Below are 25,545 nucleotides of genomic sequence, written 5' to 3' on the forward strand. Positions count from 1 at the left end.
TCCATAGGCATAGAAAGTTTCCTCTCTCTCTTTACGAAAACACGCTAGGTGTTTTCTTTCGCCTTACAATTTAACAAGACGGCCCAAGGGCTCGTAATAGTAGCCATATCGTACGAGTGAATAGCCCCTCTATTCCCTACCCTAATGAGTGGATAACCCCTCTATACCTTACCCTAATGAGTGAATAGCGCTATCTTTTTCTATGCTTAATTGATTTACCGTGCATAAAATTAGAGTTAATAGCCCCTCGATTCCCTACTCTAAACAGTGATTAAATTATAACCGTATAAATTTACTTATGCTGTAATTCTAATATTCCGGCGAATCGAAGAACAGATAGTTTTTAGTGATAATCCCCTCGATGAGTTTACAACATAGACTTATGCCGATTCACACTTATCGCATCTTATAAATTTCTAACAAGGACTTATGCCTAGAAACATTTGAAAGAGAAAATTTAGTTATAGTGATTACGCATTTTAGTGATTATCCCCTCGAATTACCTTTAGCAATGCTAAAATGATCAAACGCATAACGCTCATTTAACACTATGTTAGCTCTATCTAAACCCACATTTGAATTAACCGCCAAAACCTTCCAGTCAAACATAACATAGATGACGATAGCTACCGAACGAGAACGAAACACATAAATAACAAGACGGCCCAAGGGCTCGTAATAGTAGCCACATCATACGAGTGAATAGCCCCTCTATACCCTACCCTAATGAGTGGATAACTCCTCTATACCATACCATAATGAGTGAATAGCGCTATCTTTTACAATGCTTAAACGATTTAGATTTACCGTACATAAAAATCAGAGTGAATAGCCCCTCGATGCCCTACCCTAAACAGTGATAACCGTAATACCGGTAGGGGCAGAGCGGAGCCTCAGCCAGTCAAGGCCGGCGCCCGCGGGAAGGGGAAATATAACAAGCTATACCTTTCTTTCCATTTAACTTTAAAAAATTTAGATTATTAATGGTTATTTTAAGAATTAAAGTCGCCACTTCCACTTTAATGAAGTCTGGTGGAGTGTACGACCCCAAAGATACAAATTCAGAAGTATCCGACCCGAAAGATACAAATTCAGAAGTATCCGACCCTAAAGATACAAATTCAGAAGTATCCGACCCAAAAGATACAAATTCAGAAGTATCCGACCCAAAAGATACAAATTCAGAAGTATCCGACCCCAAAGATACAAATAATAATAATAATAATAAAAAGGCTTTATTCGGATAGCTCTTTCAGAAAAACTGGTTTACAAAGAGGTCCTGTCGGTTTTAAATTAAATAAAAGGAATGTAAAGTTAAAAAGAGAGAAATTGTTCAGTTAAAATTTCTTCAGTCTTGTTAGGTATCAGGTTAGATGCTCTGGAGCCATGTGGTTACTTCGTATTTAAATTGTGCAATTGATTGTATCTGTTTGAACTCTGGTTTGAGGGTATTCCATAAGTTTATACCGCGGTGCTTTGGGCTTTTCTTGCGGAGGGACGTCTGTAGGTTTTCCACATAGAAATTGAGGGCTGAGCCACGGGTTGTGGTATTATGTATCTCGTTTGGTTTTGTAAGGTGGTCCATGAGGTATTCTGGACACTTGCCTTTATGTGCCTTAAACATGAAGATGAGGATATTCCGTTGATATAATTGGTATAAAGATAGCCATCCTAGTTGTTTTCGGGAATGCGTCGCCGACGAGCGTTTCTTTTGTTTAGCTGTAAAACGGGCGCCGTTATTATGGGCTACTTGAAGTTTCTTGAGGTTAAGTTCATTGGTCGAGTGGTAAAAGATGTCCCCGTAGGTGAAAATTGGCTCAATTAATGTTTTATACAGTAGGTTTAACGTGTCAGTATCTAAAGCCGAGTAGAGCGGTCTTAGAATACCAAGTCTGCTGTTCGTCTTCTTTATGACATAGTCAATATGTTGTTTCCAGGATAGGGTGTCGTCCAGCATGACGCCAAGATATTTGTATGATGTTACTCTTTTTATTTCAGTGCCTGGTATCTTAGTGTTATTCTCTCGTGCTAGTGATATTCCATTTGGACACAGTATCATAAATTCCGTTTTTGTTTCGTTGAGTATGAGACTTCTTGCGCCTAGGATAGTTTTTAGGAGTAGTGCTTCAGTCCGCATGACCTCCATTAGGTCCTCAATGGTTTCAGCAGAGTTTATTAGAGCACTGTCATCAGCATATTCCTTAGACAGGCTAGAATTGAGGTGCATGTTTACGTCGCTTGTGTAGGTGTTAAACAGAGTTGGACCCAGTATACTTCCTTGAGGTACACCTCTGGTGACTGCGTAGTCTGCGGATATCTCTCCGCCAATAGCTACTGCCTGCTGTCTATTTGTGAGATATGATCTGAACCAGTTCATTCCGTTTATGGATAAGTTTTTGTCTCCCAGAATGGCAAGAAGAGTACGATGGTTAACGGTGTCAAAAGCCTTGCTGAGATCCGCGAAGAGCACGCCCACATAACGCCCTTCGCTCAATCCCTTCACTATTGTCTCAAGTAGATAAAATATGCTTGTTGTGGTGGAATAGCCTGGTCTAAACCCTGATTGAAGTCTATATAGTGAATTATTTCTTTGATAAAAGGCGTAAAGCTGTTCGAGTGCAAAGTGCTCTATCGGCTTAGACAGGCATGGTAGTACTGAGACCTGTCTGTAGTATCCGACCCGAAAGATACAAATTCAGAAGTATCCGACCCCAAAGATACAAATTCAGAAGTATCCGACCCTAAAGATACAAATTCAGAAGTATCCGACCCTAAAGATACAAATTCAGAAGTATCCGACCCAAAAGATACAAATTCAGAAGTATCCGACCCCAAAGATACAAATTCAGAAGTATCCGACCCCAAAGATACAAATTCAGAAGTATCCGACCCCAAAGATACAAATTCAGAAGTATCCGACCCTAAAGATACAAGTTCAGAAGTATCCGACCCAAAAGATACAAATTCAGAAGTATCCGACCCCAAAGATACAAATTCAGAAGTATCCGACCCTAAAGATACAAATTCAGAAGTATCCGACCCAAAAGATACAAATTCAGAAGTATCCGACCCCAAAGATACAAATTCAGAAGTATCCGACCCCAAAGATACAAATTCAGAAGTATCCGACCCCAAAGATACAAATTCGGAAGTATACGACCCGAAAGATACAAATTCGGAAGTATCCGACCCGAAAGATACAAATTTGAAAGTATCCGACCCGAAAGATACCAATGCAGAAACCCCAAAGATACAAATTCAGAAACCCCAAAGATACAAATTCAGAAAATATAAAGAAAAGAAATATAAAGACCAAAAGACACAAAGACACAAATTCAGAAGTATCCGACCCCAAAAATACAAAAGTATCCAACCCCAGAAATAAATTGGGCCCTCCCTCATTCCCGACCCTTTAGAGATAAATTAAAGGAAGAAAACTCGCTATTATTGTCAAGCCCTTGTGGTATAGTGGTTAGAGTGTCTTACTGCTGCGTGAACGACCCGGGTTCGAATCCCGACTGCGACCAAAAAAAATTTTAATTAAAATTAAATCTCTAACCGAGCCCAGTTACCCCTATGGGTGGGTTGTTTTAATATAGAGTTCCTTTTAAGCTAAAATATAACGATAACGAAGCGACAACCCCGGTCACTACTACTACTACGACAGCTCGGGTCAAACTAAGAGCCTCATCGTATACTACGATGTGGCTAAAAAGAAAATAAATATAAAACCTAAAATAAAAAAAATCAGAAGTGTCCGACCCCACAGATAAAAATTCAAAAGTATCCGACCCCACAGATAGAGAGGTACCCTCCCCCCATCCCCGACCCTTTAGAGATAAATTAAACGAAGAAAACTCGCTGTTATTGTCAAGCCCTCGTGGTATAGTGGGTAGAGTGTCTTACTGCAACGTGAACGACCCGGGTTCGAATCCCGGCTGCGCCTAAAAAAATTTTAATTAAAATAAAATCTCTAATAGAGCTCAGCTACCCCTATTGGTGCGTTTAGGTACTATCGAGTTCCTTTTAAGCTAAAATATAACGATAACGATAACGATAGCGAAAACTCCGGCCACTACTGTTACTCAGACTTAGAAATAGCACACGTCCACTGGTCCAAAACCAGTTTATTAATTGCTTGGACTAGTTTTTGAATTCAAAAAGTGGGGGTTACTGGTCCTCGGGACCAGTTTATTAATTGCAAATCTATAGGAGAACAAAGGCTGGGACCACTCCGGAGACCAGTTTATTATTTAGAACACTAGGGGGGTCACTGGTCCCAAGGACTAGTTTAAAAATTATCCTTATTTCTAAGTCTGTTACTACTGTTACTACTGTTACTACTGTTACTGTTACTACTACGGCTCGGGTCAAACTAAGAGCCTATCGTATACTACGATATGGCTAAAAAGAGGGAAATTCTTAGAAACTCCATTCCATCGTTACAAACCCCACCACCAGAGTAGAGCATACATGGGCTAGCCGAAAACAATGGCTGAACGAATGGAATGAAGTCTTCAAGTACAAAATATAACCGCGACAAGAAATAATCGCGAACAAAAAAAATAATAATAATAAAAAAATTTTAACATGAAAAGTAAAACGCGACAAAATATAACCGCGAACAAATATCAAAAATGAAGTTTAACAAATACACAATGATAACAAAATTAAAAGGAGTACACAAAATCATTACATAATTAGTGGTATTAATTGTTAAACTATGGTGGATATTTTTCTGGACGCTTAGCAGAACATTGAGGACGACTTTTGTCGAATGCTTCTTGAGCGCGACAAGTTTTCACATTAGAATTGATTTTCAAAATCTTGTTGGTCAAATGTTTTAGGTTATCAGTTTGTTCATCTACTATCGCTTTACGCGGGGGAGATAAGGGATACGCGCGAGATTTGAATGTCGCGCTGTTATTTAAAACATTTTGATGTTTGACAGCAATTAGGGTTTGAATCTCAACCTGGGTTGAGTTATTCGTTGAGTTTGATAAACCCAAAGCTTCTGGAGCAGTTTTATCGGGAGGGACAGGCTCCATGCTACCGCCATTTGGCGTTGAAGGGTTAGGTGGTTCAGGGAGAACTCCTAAAGGGGAGCAAGCGTTCCTAGCGGGTGTAACCAAGGAATATGGAAGAAGGGAAGTTTCGTGTAACGCTATAACTCCGGTCGCCCAAAAATCCCGGTTTCGGCGTGGATGTGCATGTGCGCACGCGCCGCATTTTCCTCGCGCATCGTAGGGAAATGACGTCTCACGCTTCGATCCTGCGCAGTTCAAACTAACGCCGAATATAAGTAATGTGACCTGCTACATTTCGTGAAGAGAGATTCCTATACTGACCAAACTTCCCTTCTTCCATATTCCTTGGTGTAACTATACTAGCTAGTGGATATTCTATGGGATCGGTACCAAAAGCAAAAGTGCTATTGTGTGGTTTAGGGTGAATTTGAGTAAATTCCGCGAAATCCCAACCTAAAATTACATCGCTGTCTAATGACAGGCTTACTGCATAAATATAGTTCCATGTACGCCCGGCTATCGTGGTAATTAAATTAACCCCACCTTCAATGTGAAATGGAGACCGATTCGCGTTATTCATCGGCGGACCAGACCAGGGACGCAAGGTACTCGTTTGACTCTGTGCCGCCTCCCAAACTCTCATTGAGATGGCCGAAATTTCCGCCCCACTATCTAAAACGGCAAGACCCCGGAAGTTTCCTATAGAAACGTTAACCTTAGGTCGGCGTTTCGCGAGGTTAACTTGAATTTTACTAGGTTCTTTAGTTTGCAAAATCGAACTTGACACACTAGTGTTAGCCTCTTCTGGAGCGAAGGGGAGTCCCTGACATAGATTGGGGTCAAAGGAGGGTGAAATTTCGTTTGAGCTAATTGGCGCAATGGTATGGACCAGACTGACGCCAGGTGGCGAATCTTGTTCAATGGCATCTAGTGCGCTTTGCACGACACCTGAAATCTGGGCCGAATTTGAATCGACGGTGAGAGAAGCCATGTTGCCAGATGTACCGTCCTTAGTATTTGATTTAGACCTATTTTTGTTTCTGTTACTGGAACGGGATTTTGGGCAGTGGTAGGACTTATGATTACGGTCGCTCCATTGTCAGTATCAATGCTCGGTTTTCAGTTCGCTAGAACCCTTTTCGCTGGAAGTCGCCCTTTAAGGAACGGTCTCGAATAAAGCGCTATACTCGGAGAGAGAGGTTTGTCACAGGCACCGTCCCCTTCTCTCTCTCCCTCTATCTCTTCAACTAGGAGTCATGATCCTATCCGAGGCCAGGAGATATAACTTCGCGGTTGGAGAGGCAAAAGCATATTAAATAAATTTTTACCGACCGGGCAGAAGTTTTTATCACTGTTTAGGGTAGGGCATCGAGGGGCTATTCACTCGTACGATTACGAGCCCTTGGGTCGACTTGTTTTTCTTATATTATTTTTCTTATATTATGGACAGTCTGGGACATCAACTTCCTCTGGTCCAAAACCAGTTTATTAATTGATGGACTAGTTTTATAATTCAAAAGTGGGGGTTTATTAATTGCAAATCTATAGGAGAACAAAGGCGGGGACCAGTCCGGAGACCAGTTTATTATTTAGGACACTATGGGGGTCACTGGTCCCAAGGACTTGTTTAAAAAATATCCTTATTTCCCAGACTGATTAGACTGATTATGGAACATTTCGAAATTTTATTGTTCCAGACTCCAGTGCTTATTTCCGGCCCCGGAAAACGACATGAATCGAGAAGAGTCGTCTGCTTCGAGTTCTTCAAATTGGTTCCTTAAACCAAAGAAAATATTGGACTATCGTTAAAGTTTTCCTGCGCGTAACTCGGTGAGTGGCGAACTGCCGATGTGGAATTGTTCTAGTAATTGGATTTCGACGAAGAGTAAAATTTTTTTTATTTATTTGGACTAGACGTACAGGCAAGCCTTAGGCTTTTGGGGTACGGACGGAATGATTGTAGGTACAATAGAATAATAAACGAATATTAAGAAATTGAACGAACAAAGTATGAAGAATTAAATGAACAAAGTGCTTAAATATAAAGTAGTTAATGATTGTAACTTGAGAATAACAAATATTGAGAATTAAATGAGCAATCAAAGTGCTTATAGCTAATTAAGGAATGTATACAGGAGAAAAGCAAATTAATTTTAAGATTTAAATTAACAAAATGTTTGCGAACAGACTTTAAGAATTAAATTTAGAAAAAAAAACAAAAAAAAATGCTTGTAAGTAATTAATTGAGGAATATATGAGTTCAACTTGAGAGTAGTAAACAACTTTTAAGATAAAACTTTTAAGATTAAAACTGACGAAGTGCTTTAGGTAATGAATTAACTGATGAAGGAATTTCCGGGACTAGTGGAGAGGAATGTCAAGGGGATTAAATTACAAGCGGAAATGTTGGGAAATAGAAGAGGAAAACAGGCGATGGTCTGTGGAGGAGGGGTATAGAAAAGCGGTAAGCCTTGGTTTATTTCAATTTGGGGAACACTATTTTGCCACGAGGCGGGATAAGATTAATTTTGATGGTCAAATCAGAGTACGAGATGGTCACCCGTCCATTCCTGAACCAATTAACTTAATTAAAATTCGCGTTACCTCTACATCAATGCAAAGTCCAAAACCCTCGATTTATTACCCCAGGAAGGTTAATGCTAGTTTCGCCAAGGGTGATGCGAAATCTGAGAGAAATCGGCCAGCGCGCTAACTGTTGCAACGGTTTAGGCCTACCGTTGCAGACGACCCGTTGCAGACGACAGTGGACGGAAGCTTCACTGCCGTCTTGTAACTACCTCGACCCCAAATATCTCCGGTTGCCACCCTTCGCCCTTTTGCGGATAGGAGTTAGCATCCCTCTGGGAAGATATAAAAGAGAAATTTATGTTGTAACAAAGCAGTTCTCATTTACACCCGGGTAAAATGTAGTCATTATCAGTTTTCTGAACCTCATGGTTCACTCTCTACCTTTGTGATTAAAAGTTTTTATAGTTTTGTTAATAAACCTCAAAAAGTGTTTGACTCATCAATATGTCGTCTACATTTAATTACGGTTAATAAGTTAGTCTTCCATTGCGGATCCCCTTGTCAACGGAATCGAACCCTTTCATACTGTTGCACTGTGGAACGACCGAGGTTGGGTGGGACGCCAAGAAAAGGGGGAGGAATAGCCGGACTCAATTGTAATGAGTCAAGAAGGGCTACAGAGGAACCGATTACAATTGAGTCCGATTATTTCCTCCCCCTATTTCTGGCGTCCCACCCAACCTGAGCCGTTCCACAGTTAGCGCGCAGGCCGATTTCTCTCAGATTTCGCATCCCTTCCCTTCCCACCCCCATCATCATCCTTGGTTTCGCTGTCAGAGTGAGGGGCGTGACCCTTAAAAAAGGAAAATGAAACAAGTGCAGTTTAGAGGGCACTTGTCCATATTCGTGTTGTGTTCAGCTCCCTCAAAATAGCTAGAAACCACTGAAAAAATTTATGAAAAACTGAAAAATAATGTTTTTAAAGTAAATGTTTTTTTCGATTGGCACTCTTATCTTAACCTAAGCCCCCATGATTCACCATTATCCGGGAAGAGCCCATGTTCTTCCGATAACTACATTTCATAGAAAAATGTTTCAAAATTACATAGGAAAAGTCATGGTACTTCTTTTGATTAGGTTGAAAAATAGTTTCGTTAAAGGCCGACTTCCAGCAGCGAAAAGGGTTATAGCGAACTGAAAATCGGGCATCGAGACTAACAATGGAGTAGGGACCGTGCACCGATTTTCGAATCCTCGCTGGGGTAAAAGATGGAAGGGTTCTATCTGAGAGCCGTGCAATGTGGTTCTAGCGAACTGAAGATACGCGATAGAGAATTTCCTTCAGGGGGAAAGCAAAAATTCGAGAGGAAATAAATTGAAAAGGATTTCTATTGTTCATCTTCAGTTCGCTAGAACTACATTGCACGGCTGTCAGTTAGCGAGAACCCTTCCATCTTTTGACCAAGCGAGGCTTCGGCACGGTCGCTCCATTCTCGGTTTTCAGTTCGCTAGAACCCTTTTCGATGCTGGAAGTCGGCCTTTAAATGAAATATTTTGGTGGAAAAAGAAATACGATTAAGTAGGCTTAATTCTTTCAAATAATTTATATTTCCTTTAAAACTGAAAATTATAATATCTCTTACTTCACCCAAATGATTTTGACCACTTATCTCAATTTTCAAGGCTTTGTTACCAAAGACACTTTTTTTTATTAAAATTTTGGAAGAATAGGTCCGTCCCTTGCCAAGTTTAGATTAGGTTAGGCGCAAGGACAATGGGTTTAAAACTGACAGAATTAAAATTATAATTTCACCAAAAATTAAACTTAAAAATAACATTGGAAATAATTAATTCCACGATAATTCAAAAAAGTCCTGGAATATTTTGGAAAATCCCAGGGAACTCAAGGGATAGTAGCGCTCAATTTCAGCAACAATAAATAAAGGGTTCGAAATAATTGAAAACATTAAACATTGAGAAAATAATAAAATTTGTTGAATTCTTCTTTGATACAAAATTTAAGTTTTGATTTTTGCTTTCCTATCTCTTTAAATTAAATTTAATCGTTACGAAAAATAAATTTTAATTTTCATAGAAAAAAACTGGTAAATTCATGAGAAAAGATAAATAAATTTCGCAAATAATTTGATTCTTTCGTTCTTGAAAATGTCCATTAAAGGGGCTATTCGGTGCTGTTCGGGGGGAGACCGCCCTTAGTTCAGTGGGAAAACACCCAGCTCTTTGGCCATAAGGAATATGCTAACCAACAGTTTGACCCCCCCCCCTTCACCCCAACAGCTCCGGCCAGCCCCTTTAAGTTCACTAGGCATTATTTAAAATGAACGGAAAATAAAGTCTTCGTTGCATTTGCGAATAAAAAAGGTTAATCAATTATTTACAAGGTTGAAATATTTGGCGAAAAGTTAATTCGAAATGATTGAGTTATTTGGTCCGGAATTATCGCGAAACCTTACACGGGAAGTTCTTGAAAAAGTTCACCAAGACTCGCGGCGTCAATTAATAAAATGTTGAAAACTCATTTAAATAATTTAAAATCCGTAAATGGTTTAAATTGTTCGTGAATCTCGTCACTAATTCTTGAAATTGTTCAAAATAAATAAAGACTAATAAATTGAAAATGGCGTCAATTCGTCAAAGACAAATTGTCGAATCCCGAACTGAGGAAATGAATAACGCAAGTTGGTGACTCACTGGAAGGCAGTCCCATAATGAGGAAGGTCAAAAGTCGTTCGGGGTCAAAGTGTAGAAGAGGGAAGACTCTTTCGCGGACACCGTTTAGTCGGGGGAAGAAGGTGGAGTCGAGTTGTCGGAACAATAGTCGAATTGGCCGATAACAATTCCAGATGAAGGGAATGTGAAAGGAACCACGAGAAAGAACTGCGAGAAGACACTTAAAGGGAGAGTGAACTGTCCACTATAATCTGAAGAGATTTAATAATGGTGGTCGTCTGTCCATTTTCCCTTTAACAACCTATACATGCAGTGCTTGACCACAATGTCCTTTTTCAAACGCAGAGCCTGTCTCCTCAGTAGAAGGGGGGAGGTTTGGATTAAGGTAAATATTGGGTTAAGGTTAATTATAAGGTTGGGTTAGATGAGGATTAAGGTTGGTGGGTTGTAAGAGGTTTCCCCTTCACCGAGGTCAGGCTTCCTGAGTTGGTGCGGTCACTTTGCTTCTCTTAAGATAGGGGGTCAAAATTGGAAACGTAGTTCTTTCCCGTGGTCCTTCACTCGCCCAACTTCTTAAGGTTCATTTCCCTTCATTTGCAATTGATATCTCGACCGTATCCGTTATCCGTCTGGACTTCTGACGCGTACGCGACGAACACTCGTGTCGTTTCATCCGGAATCATCCCCCGCGTTCGCGTACACGTTCATCCTTCCCAACTTCTACGGAGTGACGATGAGATGACGTTGATCCTTAAAATAAAAGCAATGAAACGTCTCTGTTGTTATGTTTTCAACTAAACTAAGTTAAAACACATGGTGATTAATTAACAAAACTATTACTTTAATGTTCACTTGAGGGAATGGGGTCATTTACTGGTCACTACCAGTTCTAGCCTGTATTATTCTGCTTGGTAGTTTTAATAGGTGGCGTTACAAAATGATATACTTTTATGGTTTTGGCGGGAAAGTTGAATGATATATAAAATGACATATAGGTAAAACACAACATCTCCCTTTTCTTTTGAAAAGGTTCGAAACTTATATCTAGAGTTAGTTACATTTCGTCGATAAGGCGTTTCGGCGCGGTGTGATGTTGGCGAAGGTTGTATCGAGGTGTAGGGGGTATGTTGTCGACGATTGGAGTGTGTCGTTGTTGGGTGATCTCAGGATCATCGTCGGCCAGAATAAGTTCGTGAAGCGGTAGGGGTTTAAAGAAAGATGCGTGCCTTGTAACTGACTGGCCATTTCTTTCTGCCGTGATCATTGATCCATTCTGGGCGGTTATTGCATACGGTACGGAATCAAAGTAAGGTGCCATTTTGTGGGTTCGAATAGCTTTTAACAAAACGAGATCATGTACCTTGAATGAATGGGTTCGCACATGTTTCTGGTTATCGTGACGAATCTTCATTTTCGCTTTGGCCCTACTATCAGTTTCTTTGACCATGTTCGCTGGTGAAGGAACGGGACTGAGAGACGGTAGTTTGGTTTTTAGTTGACGACCGAACAAAAGGTCGGCGGGTGGTACTCCGGTCGTACTGTGTGGAGTATTACGGTAATTTGATAGAAAACGGGGGAGTTCGTCTTGCCAATCTATTCCTGCGACATCCGCAGCACGTATGGTTTTATTCAGCGACGCCATAAATCTTTCAGCTGTACCATTGGCTTGCGGCCAATATGGCGTGATTTTACGATGGCGGGCTCCGAACGTTGATAGGTATTCTGCAAACTGATGAGAATTGAAGGGAGGTCCGTTATCGGTTTTGATGACATCGGGTATTCCGAAGATCGAGAAGACTCGAGTCATTATCTTGATGTTGGCGTCTGCTGATGTGGACGCTACGATTTCGGCTAAGGGGTAACGCGACTGTTCATCCATAAAGACTAGTAGGTACGTTCCTTTGAAAGGACCAAGATGATCGAGCGCGATGTGGGACCATGGTTTGTCTGGGAGGTTTGATGGGAGTAACGGTTGCTTGACGTGATTTGGCATGGAAGATAAACACGGTACGAACGAGCGAATGACTTGTTCAACCTTGTCATCCATCCCAGGAAACCAAACCTTGGTTCGAAGAAGTTTCTTTGTTTTCACCAGACCCAAGTGTCCTTCGTGGGCAATGGCAATGACGCGGTTTTGCAGCGCTTGTGGAATGTAGATGCGGTGATGTTTTATTATGATACCGTCGATGATAGACAGTTCAGATTTACTCGCTTCGATAATTTTAAAGGCAATCGGATCTACATCTGTAGGCGCGTTTCGCCATTGATTGGTTCTAAGACATTGACTGACAACTTGGACCAATTTATCTTCGTGGGAAGCCGTTTTAATGTCGTCATAGGTGACGGCTTTCGGTATTGCCTGTTGAACTATGTAGGACAGGTGTGCTTCGGTGGCTGTCGAGAGGCAAGAATTTGTTTGCAAATGGTTTCGCACTGGATTTCTCGATAGATAATCAGCGGGGTTGAATTTTCCAGGTTGGTAAGCGAGGTGAAGGTCATAAGGTGCGAGGCGAAGATTCCACCGTTCGACTCGTGCGGAGGTTCTTGCCTTGGGATTGCCAAGGAGAGTCAATAACGGCAAATGGTCGGTGATTACGGTGAATGACGATCCATATATGTATAGATGGAAGTGCTCGCAACTCCATACGACGGCTAGTGCTTCGCGTTCTGTTTGGGAGTATCGTGTTTCAACGTCCGTGAGAGCTTTGCTTGCAAAAGCGATGACGGTGATTCGAGAATTTGAATCCTGTTGAGTCAAAATAGCTCCAAGACCTGTTGGGCTGGCATCGACGTAAATGGTAGTGTGGTGCGAAGGGTCAAAATATGACAAGATTAGGTCATTGGTGAGGTGTCGACGCAATACGCCCAAGGCATGATCATGTGTTTCTATCCAAACCCATGGGACGTCTTTCTTTGTGAGTTGTCTCAATGGAAGAGTAACGTCCGAAAAATGTGGGATAAAACGAGAGCAGTAGGTGGCTAATCCAAGAAGACTTCGTATTTCGTCTGGTGTATTGGGTGTAGCCAAGGTGCGTAACGACCGTATTTTCGATTGATGGACAGAGACTCCGGAAGAGCTGAACACATGTCCATAGAAGTCGATTTCGGACTTACCAAAAGCGCAGTTCGCTCTATTTAGGGTGATTCCGTGGTCAGATAACCTCTGTAGAACCTGTTCAAGAGCGGTATCATGGTCCTCAGGTCTTTGTCCGAACACCAAAATGTCATCCGAGACATTGAGGGCTCCGGCAATGTTGTGGACTATGTTGTAGATAGTGTGATGGAAAATTTCTGCTGCAGAGCTGATGCCAAAACTGAGACGTTTATAACGATAGAGTCCAAGATGAGTACTGAAGGTGGTAATATCGCGTGACGATTCATCGAGGAGCAACTGATGGTAGCCCTTATTGAGGTCAAGTTTTGAGAAAACGGTAGCACCATTTAGTTGGTGTATGACGTCTTCAATGGTGGGCATAACATGCCGTACGCGAATAATGGCGGTGTTTGGTATTCTCATATCCACGCATAAGCGGAGATGTATTTGGTTGTCGGTGGTCGTCGCAGATGGTACTGGTTTCTTGACTATTAAAACTGCAGGTGAAACCCAAGTACTGTGTCCAGTAACTGGTTCAATGATGTCATCATCCTGAAGTTGTTGCAACTCAGCCTCAAGGGCTTGCCTCATATGAAACGGAATCCGGCGGTGTGGTTGAGCGACCGGCGTGATAGAGGGATCAATGGCAAGTTTAACCTTGAAATTTTTGATAAGGCCGATACCCTGAAACAACTGAGGATATTTGCAACTGATTTCGGTTACATCAATAAAGTTGACTGCATGACAGGTTCGTTCTGTGGTATCCATCATGAGATTGAGCTCACGTATGCTCGGATAACCCAGTATGGATGGAGACTTCCAGCCATTATCGCTGGTTACATGAAAACATCCCTGTGCATGACTGGTTAACGTTTTAATCTCGGTGGTAAATTTTCCGAGAAGTTTGATTGGTGTGTCGGATCCATAGGGGTAGATTTTTAGCGATGAGGCAGACAGAGAGGGTGTATTGGTCAGGGTTTCATAGCTTTGTAAGTTTAGTAAATTTACACTTGCACCCGTATCCATTAAGAGGGTAATGGGCGTGTCCCCTAGAGTAACATCTACTAGAGGTAAGGAAGCTGATGAGTCTGTGATGCCCTCAAATAAGGTGAACAGAAACTCTGTGTCGTCTTCTGTCTCCGTGGTGGCTCTGGTCTGTGGAACGACGGTCATTGCGTTCAATCTTGGTTGTGGCTGACGGTTATTGGAAGAGGTAGATGTGCGATTTGGATGGTTGGTGAATTGAGTACGCGCTGTAGGTCGACGGTTGAACTGGTTGGTTGATTGAGGTGGCATAGACCTTGGGGTAGATCTACATACCGTACTGAAATGATTCAGTCTACCGCAGCTGTTGCATGTTTTGCCTTTTGCTGGGCAAGGGAAGTCGGTGTGTGGGTAACGTCCTCCACATAAGCCACATGCCTGTGCTTGCTTGAAAGAATTCGTTCCGTAACTCTGTTGTTTTTGCGGTATCTTTGGTTGATGAGAACGATTCGATGGCAGTGTTGGTGTCACCACGTGCTGGACTACTTCGCGATGAGAAGAATGATGTTCCATAGTGGATGCTTGAGATTCAGAGATTTCCATCAAACGCCCTTTTTCCAGTAGCTTGTGCAGAGTTAGAAGCGGATCTTCCAAAGCAATACGTCTGAGTTTTTTAGATATGCAGGTTTGCATGATATGACGCTTTAATTCGACATCCAGGTCTTGAAAGGCACAAAAGCTGGAGAGTTCACGTAAGCGGATATGATATTCATCGATAGATTCTGTATTCCTTTGCCGTGCTTCTCTGAACTTGTAGACTTCGAAGTCAACGTTTTGTTTTGGTGCAAAGTGGGTAGTGAGGAGATTCTTTGTTTCGTCGTACGTTTTGATTGTTTTATTCCCTGGTAAGGCATAGAAAATATCTTGTACCTGATCTCCTACGCAGTGTAACAAGAGTGCTTTCTGACGTTGATCATCTTTAACGCCGGATGCCAGGAGATAGTTGTCGAATTTGTTTGTCCATTTTTTCCACGCTGCGTTAAGGTTGGCAGCATCGGTGTGGAGTGTGAAAGGTAAAATGGCTGGTAGAGATAAAGCCATGGTCGATAAGCCTTGGTTGATCGGCGGTTAACTGGTGATAAAATGGACAAAATCTCGCTAAGGGCTTTCCACGCGGGAACGAGAAAGAGCTCCGTCGCCAATGTTATGTTTTCAACTAAACTAAGTTAAAACACATGGTGATTAATTAACAAAACTATTACTTTAATGTTCACTTGAGGGAATGGGGTCATTTACTGGTCACTACCAGTTCTAGCCTGTATTATTCTGCTTGGTAGTTTTAATAGGTGGCGTTACAAAATGATATACTTTTATGGTTTTGGCGGGAAAGTTGAATGATATATAAAATGACATATAGGTAAAACACAACATCTGTTACAATGAAACTTTTCAAGAATTTCAAAATTGTACCGACCTTACGTAAACTAGGATGAAACAAGAAGAGATTTGTCTTCTCAAAACAAGATCTTCAAATTTTAAGGCGACTGGATGTTGATGTTAGTTCCCTGTGACGTAGAAGGTGAAAAATGTAAGAGAAATAAGACTAAGTTCAATCTTAAGCGTAATTTTAAGAGTGGCTAAAAGCGCGCCTCCTTTCAGGGTAGAACGAAACTAAAATAGCAAAAAATGTGAGAGGTGGCGATAAACAACACAATAGATCATAAATAATTTGGGGTAGAAGCATGTCCAATTTGTGTTATTTTGGAAAAGGTGGAAATCTATCAGTTGATAGAAACAGGCGCATATTTAGCCGCTCCAGTAATGTTCGTTATGTTCTTGATAAGCCTAGTTTGAAAATTTTAATTTCAGCGCGTGACACGCGAGTTCTCGCGCGTGAACCACGCTCTTACGTATTTATGACGTCAAAGGGAAAAGAAAATAAATGCCGCGCATTTCGAATTTCACAATAGATTAAAAGGGTGAAGCCGCGTTTTAAATCATTTCAAAAATTTGCATCTCGGTGAAATATTGACTCTATTTAACGAATCTTGTCTTATTTTAAAAGTAAAGGAACCTCCTACCTCTTTAAATTGGATGTAGAAGTTTAAGCGCATTCTAAGATAGCGTCGAGACAGGGATAGATTTAATTTTAGAAGTAGGGATGGAGAACGGAACGGTTAGTATTTACTTCAGTTATTTCGACTCATAGCCCAGCAGACCATATAAATTAGGCTACTAATATTGACGTCACGTCCCCATAGCTCCTCCCCCGAGGGGGCCGACGGGCGTATGAAAGAAAAGGTGGGTCATAGCGACAGAGGTAAAAAAAAGAGTTACGTATATTTCGCCGTCCCCGTCAGCAACGTCATCAAAACGAAGTTTAAGTTTCAAAATCAATAAGATAATTTCAACTTTTCTTTACGTGTTGGAGGGTGGGGCTCTATACTGGGTGGGCTATGAGTTGGACTGTAGTAAATACTAACCGTTCTCCATTCCTGCTTCTAAAATTAAATCTATCCCTGGTCGAGACTTTTCAGTTTATTTCGAGAATAACTTACCTTTTCAATCCACCTAATTCCCTATCGCCGGAAGATAGGCTTATCTCGTGGAGGGGAGTAACGGGAAGAAATTCGTCTGTCGTCTGCTACAGTACATATTTTTGGCCTTTGTAGCAGTTATTCCCCTCCACGAATGCCGAGATAAGCCTAACTTCCGGCGATAGGAAATAAGGTGGATTATTGACGGTTGAATTAGTTACCCCAGAGTTGTCTCCCAGGGTTATGTTTTTTTGGTCTATCGGGGTGTTGATGTTGTTTATGGTCACCGGCCCGTCGATGTGGATGGTCCCTTGATTCACCAAGTTGAACCGTTGCCCTTGACTCGCCCTCGCAGAACTGTCTGTGAGTTTCATCCTCATTTCGGCATTGCGTAGGTTCATCTTGGATAGGGTCTCCGTCAATTGGGTCAGATCCCTTTCCCGGGCCTCAATCTCGTCAATGTCCTGGCTCGAAGGGCCGGCGGTGTTTAGTTCCGGCGTCTCACTCGATCCGCTTAATTCCGATCTTTCTCGCTTCAGTTCTTCAATCTCACTCTCTAATTTCTCTTTTTTAATCCTGAGCGACGACAGTTGAGCTTCCAATCTTTCCACCTCTTCGTTCAAGACGGATACATCCGCGGGGAGATTTGACGTATCTTCAGTCTGAACGGATCTCGATTCCGCCGCCCCGCTCTTCGCTCCTTCACTCGAAATTTCTCTTTCTTTGGCCTTTCTTTTTTCGTGTTCATCAAATAATTTTTTGATTTCTTTTTTAACGGAAGCTTTCGCGTAGGACAAGGCGGTTCGGCCAACATTGTTAGTCAAGTGAACGTCGGCGCCGTTTTCCAGCAACAATCCGACGACGTCCAAGTGACCCTTATAGGAAGCGATTGACAAGGGTGTGACGCCATCGTTTAGAGCCCCATTGACTTGCGCCCAATTTTGGATCAAGAAACGTACGACGTCCAAGTGACCATTCTGGGAAGCGATGTACAAGGGTGTGGCGCCATCTTTCTGTACCTGATTGTCTTGCGCCCCATTTTGGATCAAGTGTGTGACTACGTCCAAATGACCATTCTGGGAAGCGATGAACAAGGGTGTGACGCCATTATTTTTGGCCTGATTAACTTGCGCCCCATTTTGGATCAAGTGTGTGACGACGTTCAAGTGAACCATCTCGGAAGCGATTAACAAGGGTGTGATGCCATTATTTTTGGCCTGATTAACTTGCGCCCCCTTTTGGATCAAGTGAGTGACGACATTCAAATGACCATTCTGGGAAGCGACGTACAAGGGTGTGACGCCATCTTTCAGTGCCTGATTGACTTGCGCCCCATTTTGGATCAAGTGGGTGACTACATCCAAGTGACCATTCTCGGAAGCGATTAACAAGGGTGTGGCGCCATTATTATTGGCCTGATTGACTTGCGCCCCATTTTGGATCAAGTGGGTGACGACGTTCAAATGACCCATCTCGGAAGCGATGTTCAAGGGTGTGGCGCCATCTTTCCGTACCTGATTAACTTGCGCCCCATTTTGGATCAAGCGAGTTGTGACATCTAAGTGATCATTCTGGGAAGCGATGTGCAAGGGTGTGGCGCCATCTTTCTGTGCCTGATTAACTTGCGCCCCATTTTGGATCAAGCGTGTTGCGACATCTAAGTGACCATTCTGGGAAGCGATGTACAAGGGTGTGGCGCCATCTTTCTGTACCTGATTAACTTGCGCCCCATTTTGGATCAAGCGAGTTGCGACATCTAAGTGACCATTCTGGGAAGCGACGATTAAGGGTGTGGTGCCATTTTTTTGTACCTGATTAACTTGCGCCCCATTTTCCAGCAGGTGTCTGACGACATCCAATTTGCCTTCCCTGGATGCCAAATATAAAGGTGTTCTTTCATATTTATCGATCGCCCCAATTCGAGCTCCTTTTCCAAGAAGTAGTTTGACAATTTCATCATGTCCATTTTCGGAAGCGAAGTGTAAAGCCGTGCGTCCACTTTCACCCTCCTTCTGGTCTGGGTCTTCTCCTCTCGTCAATAATGTCTTCACTCTATTTATGTCACCATCCCGCGTAGCTTCGTGTATATTTGGAATGCCTAGTATCCTCCTGAACACCGCCATCAGATTCCAAGGTTTTGATTCCTAAGAAAGTTCTTGTTTCATTTCGAGAGGGCGATTGTGGACCTTAATTTTAAGGGCGGCTGATTGGTGACTGCGTAATTCGGGTCATTGTTCCTCCCAACACATTCCCGTATTTACACGGGAAAGTACACTAATGGCTGGTGACGTCAGGGACAGGGAAGAAGTAGTGTTCGGGAGCTCCATCTTGTTCCTCGTTGTCGGTTGAAGCTCATTTTATTTCAGCGCGTTCGCATTTTGAGGCTAAAAACATTAAAGACACGCCTTCAAAACCAAACATTGAAGAGCTCTAGCATATTTCATCTAAAATTTATCAACTGATAGCTCTGTCGTTCTAAACTGCACTCACTTGGATTGAAATGGCCCATTAGGCTGGGGACTTTCACCTGCGCGTCGGTGTTTTTCGTTGAAAATGTCGCCATTGGCCAGTTTGGCCTCAAATTCTTGTTTTCCCAACTCGAGAAATGGTCGTCCGCTGTAAGACAGATGAATCAGTGATTTAGAACCCTCAACATCCGCAATTACTCGATTCGACGTAGTTTTCCCGAACTGAAATTGTCTCTGGCGTGAAATTACCTGGAAAATGACTTTGTCGGAGTTTAGAAGAGAGGCCGAAGACCCCGTTGTTTCATGGTGCGCGTATTAGAGATTCGAATTTTTTGAAATAATTTTAAACTGAGGTTCACCCACTAATCTAATGTGATAATCGCAACGCGCGGAAACTATTTCTTTTCAATTCCTCGTCAAAATGACGTAAGAGGTCGAAAGCCAGCCCCTCGCGCGCTTCAATTCAAAGTTTCAAACTAGGCTTAACAACGAAACTAAGCCTTAGATGAGGCTTAAAACCAAGGACTATTTCTCGTAGACTTTTCACTTATCTAAGGCACCGTATTTATAGGTAATAAACGTATTTAAAATGTTACGATTTAATTGTGAAAAACTTTACGGTTTAGCTCGCACAATCAAAATAGTTTTTCCGATAAATATCATTCCTTGGAGGTTAATTATATGATAATTAATTACATTTAAGTCGCGGCGGAAACTAACTTAAATCAATATTTTCATGAGCATAAAAACCACCCGACCACTTCCTTAATCCTAGCCACCAAATACCATAAAATATCGAAAAATATAACCTAACCAAATCTATAATATGAAGGGTAAAATATAAACATAAAACATGGAAAATAAATATTTTATTGGCCAAATGGTAGTATAGGGACCCCACGGATTTTTAAAAGTTTGTACTCATTTCTGATAGTAAATGAGGTGAGGAACACGATTCCGTTAAAATTTTGCACCGCAAATGATTTTTTTAAAAAAAAAAGGTAGCACATTACGTCAAAATAGCCCAGTTTAACTATGGTACGCCTTTTCCAAAATATTCATGTTTAGCTTCATAGACTTCTCAATCTCAAATAATATGCCTTTTCCAAAATATTACTGTTAGGTTAGGTTAGGTCAGGATAGGTTAGGATAGGTTAGGATAGGTTAGGTTAGGTTAGGTTAGGATAGGTTAGGGTAGGTTAGGTTAGGTTAGGTTAGGATAGGTTAGGTTAGGTTAGGTTAGGTTAGGTTAGGTTAGGTTAGGTTAGGTTAGGATAGGTTAGGGTTCAAGTTAGGTTCAGGTTCAGTTCCTATAGGATTTGTCCTTTTCCAAAATATTGCAATTTTCATATAGTATATTGGCATATTTTGAAAGAAAAAAAAAACTTAAAAATCATTTGCGGTGGAAAATTTTAACGGCATCGTGTTCCTCACCTAATCTACTATCAGAAATGAGTACAAACTTTTAAAAATCCGTGGGGTCCCTATACTACTATTTTACCATTTTATTTAACTTCCGCACCTTAATTTTAACAAATTATCCGATAATCAACCTTGAATAAATGATATTTATTGAACAAAACTGTATTTTGAATGTGCGAGAGCTAAACGATAAAGTTTAGCCTTAAAATGGAGAATTGTCCCTTGAACAGAAGCTATCGAATTCCATTTTCAATCACCATATCCCACCAATTTCCCACGTTACTTTCCCCACGAAAGTTCGATAGATCTCATTATTTTCTCATGTGAAATTTGGAGGTGGCCCGTTTCCGCGCAGTTCTATTTTTGACACCTTAAAAACCAATAGCCCCTTTCAGCACAGTTCGCAAGTAAAACATTTTTAAATTTTTTATTTTCTTGTTGATTGCATTTTAAAACCCTGAAACTTAAACCGCTGGCCCATTGGCCCGGAAATAACCAATATGTGAGTTTTATGATCGTAAAATGTTCGATGCTATTTAACGATGTAGTTATTTTTTAATAATGCAGTTTTTATAAACGGAATTTAAAAAATGCATCTTTTAGTTTTAATATTTTACAAAAAAAAAAACACTTGTTTCAATGCTGTCGTCTTTCAATACACTTTTCTATATCGATGGTGACAGAAGTTAATGACTTGTTATCCTGGGAAGTATTGGACACTAAGGCTTTATATAGTATCCATCCCTGCTAGTCAAAATTGCCAATAGCAATCGTAAAAGAGGGTCGAAAGTTTCCTCCCCACTAGGAAAACTATCTAATCTACTGAAAAAATTCCACGCTGAGAGGCTGTGGCTCTCAAACTGTGGGGCGTGTTCAAAACTTCTTCAGCGCCAATCGTTGAATAGCCATCTGTCTAGAACTCTCTGAAAATCCTTTACAACCGTGGGCCTAGGACCCCACTCCCCACACTAGTTTGAACGGAATTTCTAGCAAACAGCTGTTCTTGTCACCGCTTCTGATTCGTTACCTTAAACCACAGGACACACCTTAAAGTTTCGCTACTTGCCCGCTGCTGGCGCGCAAATCAATCTGCCAGCTCAAAATGAGAGAAGCGCCGTAGGTGGCGCGATGATCGAACCTATTAAGAAGTTGACTAACAGAGATGGTTCCGGATATGGTTAGAGTCCAATACTTCCCAGGATAAGAAGTCATAAACTTCTGATGGTGATATTGCAATGGTCCAATCACAAGTTTAATAAATAGCAAGCCTCTATTGCAGAATAGCCTAACCTAACCAAACCCTACCCAAACCAAAGCTAAGCCAGGGTTCGTACACGACCTGGAAAACCTGGAAAAGTCAGGCAAATCGATAATGGGCCTAAAATGTCACGGAAATGTCAGGGAAAAATATATTGGAGGGAAAGTCCGAATAAGGGTGACCAGAAAATGTGTTGTCTGAGATTTGATCAGAGCCCGAAATTGGCGGAACTCTCTCCGGGTATTTAGTATTTCCTTAGATAAAGTTAAATTGAAACGAATTAATTGGCTTATTTTTATAACAATATCAACTCGTGCAAAAATTATTCGAGTGAATTTAGATTGGTTTTCACATATTCACGCCATGCACGTTATTGCAAATGGTCAGGGAAATTGGTGGAATTTAGTCAGGGAAAACCCGGAAAAGTCAGGGAATTTCATTCCAAAAAAATTGTACGAACCCTGTAAGCCTAAATCTTTGCGGAAATGGGTCATGGTAAAAAAGAGTGAACTAAAATTTCTATGTAAAAACTGTGCGCGAGTGGGCCATAATAATTGTGCGGAATTGAGCTATATAATTCTCTAAAATTGTGCGGAAATTGGCATCCTTGTGAAATTCTATAAAATAGAAACGAAACCAATGTTCCATTTTTCCTAAACTCGAGATTCTATAACAACTCTTTATTATTTGATCTGAAGTTCTACAAAACAAATATTCTATTTTTCACGTACAAAAGGAATTTTTTGGGAGTCGCGCAATTTACTTATGAACTCTAAACTGCATCACTTACCATTTTGATGTCTCTGACTTGTTGGACCTGGTTCCTAATCGAACCTCGATGAGCACCGTTCTGACGCTCGCCTCTCCCGGAGCAACTCTTTTTAAACGTCGAAATTGCCACACACCATTGTAGTCCAACGAAACCAAGGTGACCCCTTTTATCTCCCTCCAGTGTTTCATGGATCACGTGATGTTTGTTAGATTAACTCACGCCATTTCTATCTCGAATCAGCATTATTTGCCTCGAATTGATTAACCTATCTTTCCCTCTCATTTTAATAAATCTACCTTGATAAGTTCTTTTCATCGGAGATTAGAGAAGCGCCTGACTCCATTGTTTTTCGTGGAACTGATCGTTTTGAAACCTCTTTTCGAAGCGATGACGACAGCCTCGTCATGGGTTTCAATTGTCAGTGTCAACGCGACTCCATGGTGTTATCGTTCGCAATCCTTCACCTCCCAAACTAAAGAGTGCCATTCTTCCCAAAATTAACCAGATTCGGAACATTTTTGAGTTTAATTCCACTTATCAATTTTGAAGATAAGATAGGTTGTCAACGAAAACAACAACACCACTTGAAAGACACATACCTTTTACATTAGATTAGCCAGGATATGATATGAAGGTCCCCCCTCCATTTGGCACGTTTAAGCTAATGCCAATTAAAAGTTAATGTCGCCCCCCCGACCCCTCCAAAAATAAGGTTTCAATTACTTCCCAGGAACAAATGACTCGAGGAGGAATTCTGGAGAACTTTGAGCACACAAAATAAACATCAAAAGCTTCGTTTGCCCAAATTAATAAAAACCTTTGTAAGTAGCTAATTGCGGACACTCGAAACTACACTCCATGATCCATCCTTTATCAACATTAAATGATTAAATTAATCGACATGATTTCTACAGATTTCTTGTCCGCGATTCAATAATAATACTACAATAGCAACGAGCAACCCAAACCTAAAGGTTTTTTTTCTTTAAACAAGATGGCCCCGGCCAGATTAGAGCCCCATCGTTTGTAGGGCTCCATCTGTCGAGAACATTGTACCATCTATGTTAATAAGGATAAGTAACCCTTAATCCCCATCCATATTAATACACGAATGACTCCCTATCACTTTCAAAATTACCAATGATAGAAAATCTTCACTAGTGCATAGCCCCTCGACGCCTTTAACAGTGCTAAAATGATTTCCCATAACCTCTAAGTGATTATTAATAGAAGAACAGAAGGTTTTAGTCATCATCTCCTCGATGAGTTACCCTCAACAGTGTTAATCTGATCACGCACAAAAAGTCGAAGTTTTCTTATCGCGTCTTATAACCTTATAACATGGACTTATGCCCAGCAGCGTTTGAAAGAGAAAGAATTCGTTAAAACACCCAACTCGAGTTCTTTCACTTCGTATATTCCAAAGTTTTTGCTAGCTGTTGCTTATGTAATCAAACCTAGCTTTGCGATGGTGTTTTGTGTGTATTATAGAAAGTCGTATTTATTATACTTTGTCATTAGGCCTAAAACCCATAATTTTCCTCAGCCAATCAGAGCGTCATTGGTCACGTGCTTTCCATTAGGAGAAAACCCGTCTTCTTTTTCTTTCCTCACTCCTCCGAAAGCTCTCATACGATGCATATAATTCATTCACCCGGTCCATATTTTTGTATTGCTATTTTTGTTAGCTTACCTCGGAATAATAGGAATCATGCATTAAGCTAGACTTTTTTTTAATTAATTAACCACAACATGTATGTGTGCGTGGCCCGGACACACGAAAAACCGATTAAGGCAAAAGACATAACCACCTTAGAAATCGTAATGTGAAAGAATTGCTAAAGGAAATACATTAGTTCTATGGTATAAGTCAAAGGCATTTTCTGACTTCGGGTGGACGTAAAACAAGTTGGGCTGGACCCTTGTTAAGAAAAGATCCTCCCTCATTCGGCTCTTGGAAGTATTCGGAAAGAAATAAGATTGGTATCTTCAAAGAATTCACCCGGTTAGATTATGGTAACCCTCGAGTTTAAGGTTAATTTGATTGACGCCTGTAAGGAAGCCGATTTCTTGGAAAGCGTATATATTGAAATACTTACTTTATAGACCGGTTTGTTGGGTTGGCGCCGGGGGATGAGGAATGCGGGCACGGTAGCTAGAATGAGGGATAATTTTCAAAACGGAAAGGCTGGGTCGCTGTTATTTATTTAGAGTTGTCGTTGAAAACTTCTTCTGACCCTTCAATATGTCTAGTTGTTATAGGTTTTTATCTAAGAGTGTTTAAGGCATACTAGCTTTACGATTATGATATGTGAGTGTGTATGTTTGTGATTTGTCTGTGGAGGCTGCATAGACGAAAAGACCTTTCTAGCTAGGTGTGATAAGACCTAAATGTACCCCAACCGTTGGGCCATCTCGAATATTACCTTAGCGAGTTAGAAAACATGAATACTGTACTACATTAGCACATACGAAACTAACACGCCCTCCCCACTCCCAACCACAACTAGCTAATACGAAATTTTTTTGCCCAACTTGTCCTTCAATAGTTGAGTTAAGCAAAGAGGGGAGTAGGGGTACGTTCAGTAACGATTGATGGGCTCGAGGCGTCACAGTGACGTAAAAGGTTGTTGAACGGAAAAGGGACATTTTGAAGTTAGCGCTGTTTTCGAAAATGGAGTTGGGGAAACGTCTTACTGGCCCTCAAAACGTTACGAAGCGCATATGTCTCTTTTCAATTATTAACGAGCTTGCGAATAATGA

At 41.1% G+C, this 25,545-nt stretch overlaps 1 protein-coding gene across 2 annotated transcripts; it reads right to left on the reverse strand.

Annotated features, from left to right (window-relative positions):
- Positions 1-9,241: 9,241 nt before the first annotated feature.
- Positions 9,242-23,081, reverse strand: LOC149716505 (uncharacterized). 2 transcript variants are annotated; one of them, XM_089849307.1, is made up of 6 exons: positions 22,801-23,081; positions 19,353-19,478; positions 17,084-19,246; positions 15,800-15,890; positions 15,256-15,546; positions 9,242-10,997 (listed from the first exon to the last, which is right to left on the reverse strand). In XM_089849307.1, exons 3-4 carry the CDS (start codon positions 18,983-18,985, stop codon positions 15,861-15,863), a joined length of 1,932 nt encoding a protein of 643 aa, XP_089705433.1. In that variant the 5' UTR covers positions 18,986-19,246; positions 19,353-19,478; positions 22,801-23,081; the 3' UTR covers positions 9,242-10,997; positions 15,256-15,546; positions 15,800-15,860. The 2 variants fall into 2 exon arrangements, with proteins under 2 accessions (XP_089705433.1, XP_089705432.1); XM_089849306.1 differs by lacking the exon at positions 15,256-15,546 and having other exon boundaries at positions 9,243-10,997; positions 22,801-23,080.
- Positions 23,082-25,545: the final 2,464 nt, after the last annotated feature.

The sequence above is a fragment of the Phalangium opilio genome, unplaced genomic scaffold (assembly GCF_054372755.1).
Source record: "Phalangium opilio isolate 3A_F unplaced genomic scaffold, DU_Popi_V2 ptg000009l_1, whole genome shotgun sequence".
Lineage (NCBI taxonomy): Eukaryota > Metazoa > Arthropoda > Arachnida > Opiliones > Phalangiidae > Phalangium > Phalangium opilio.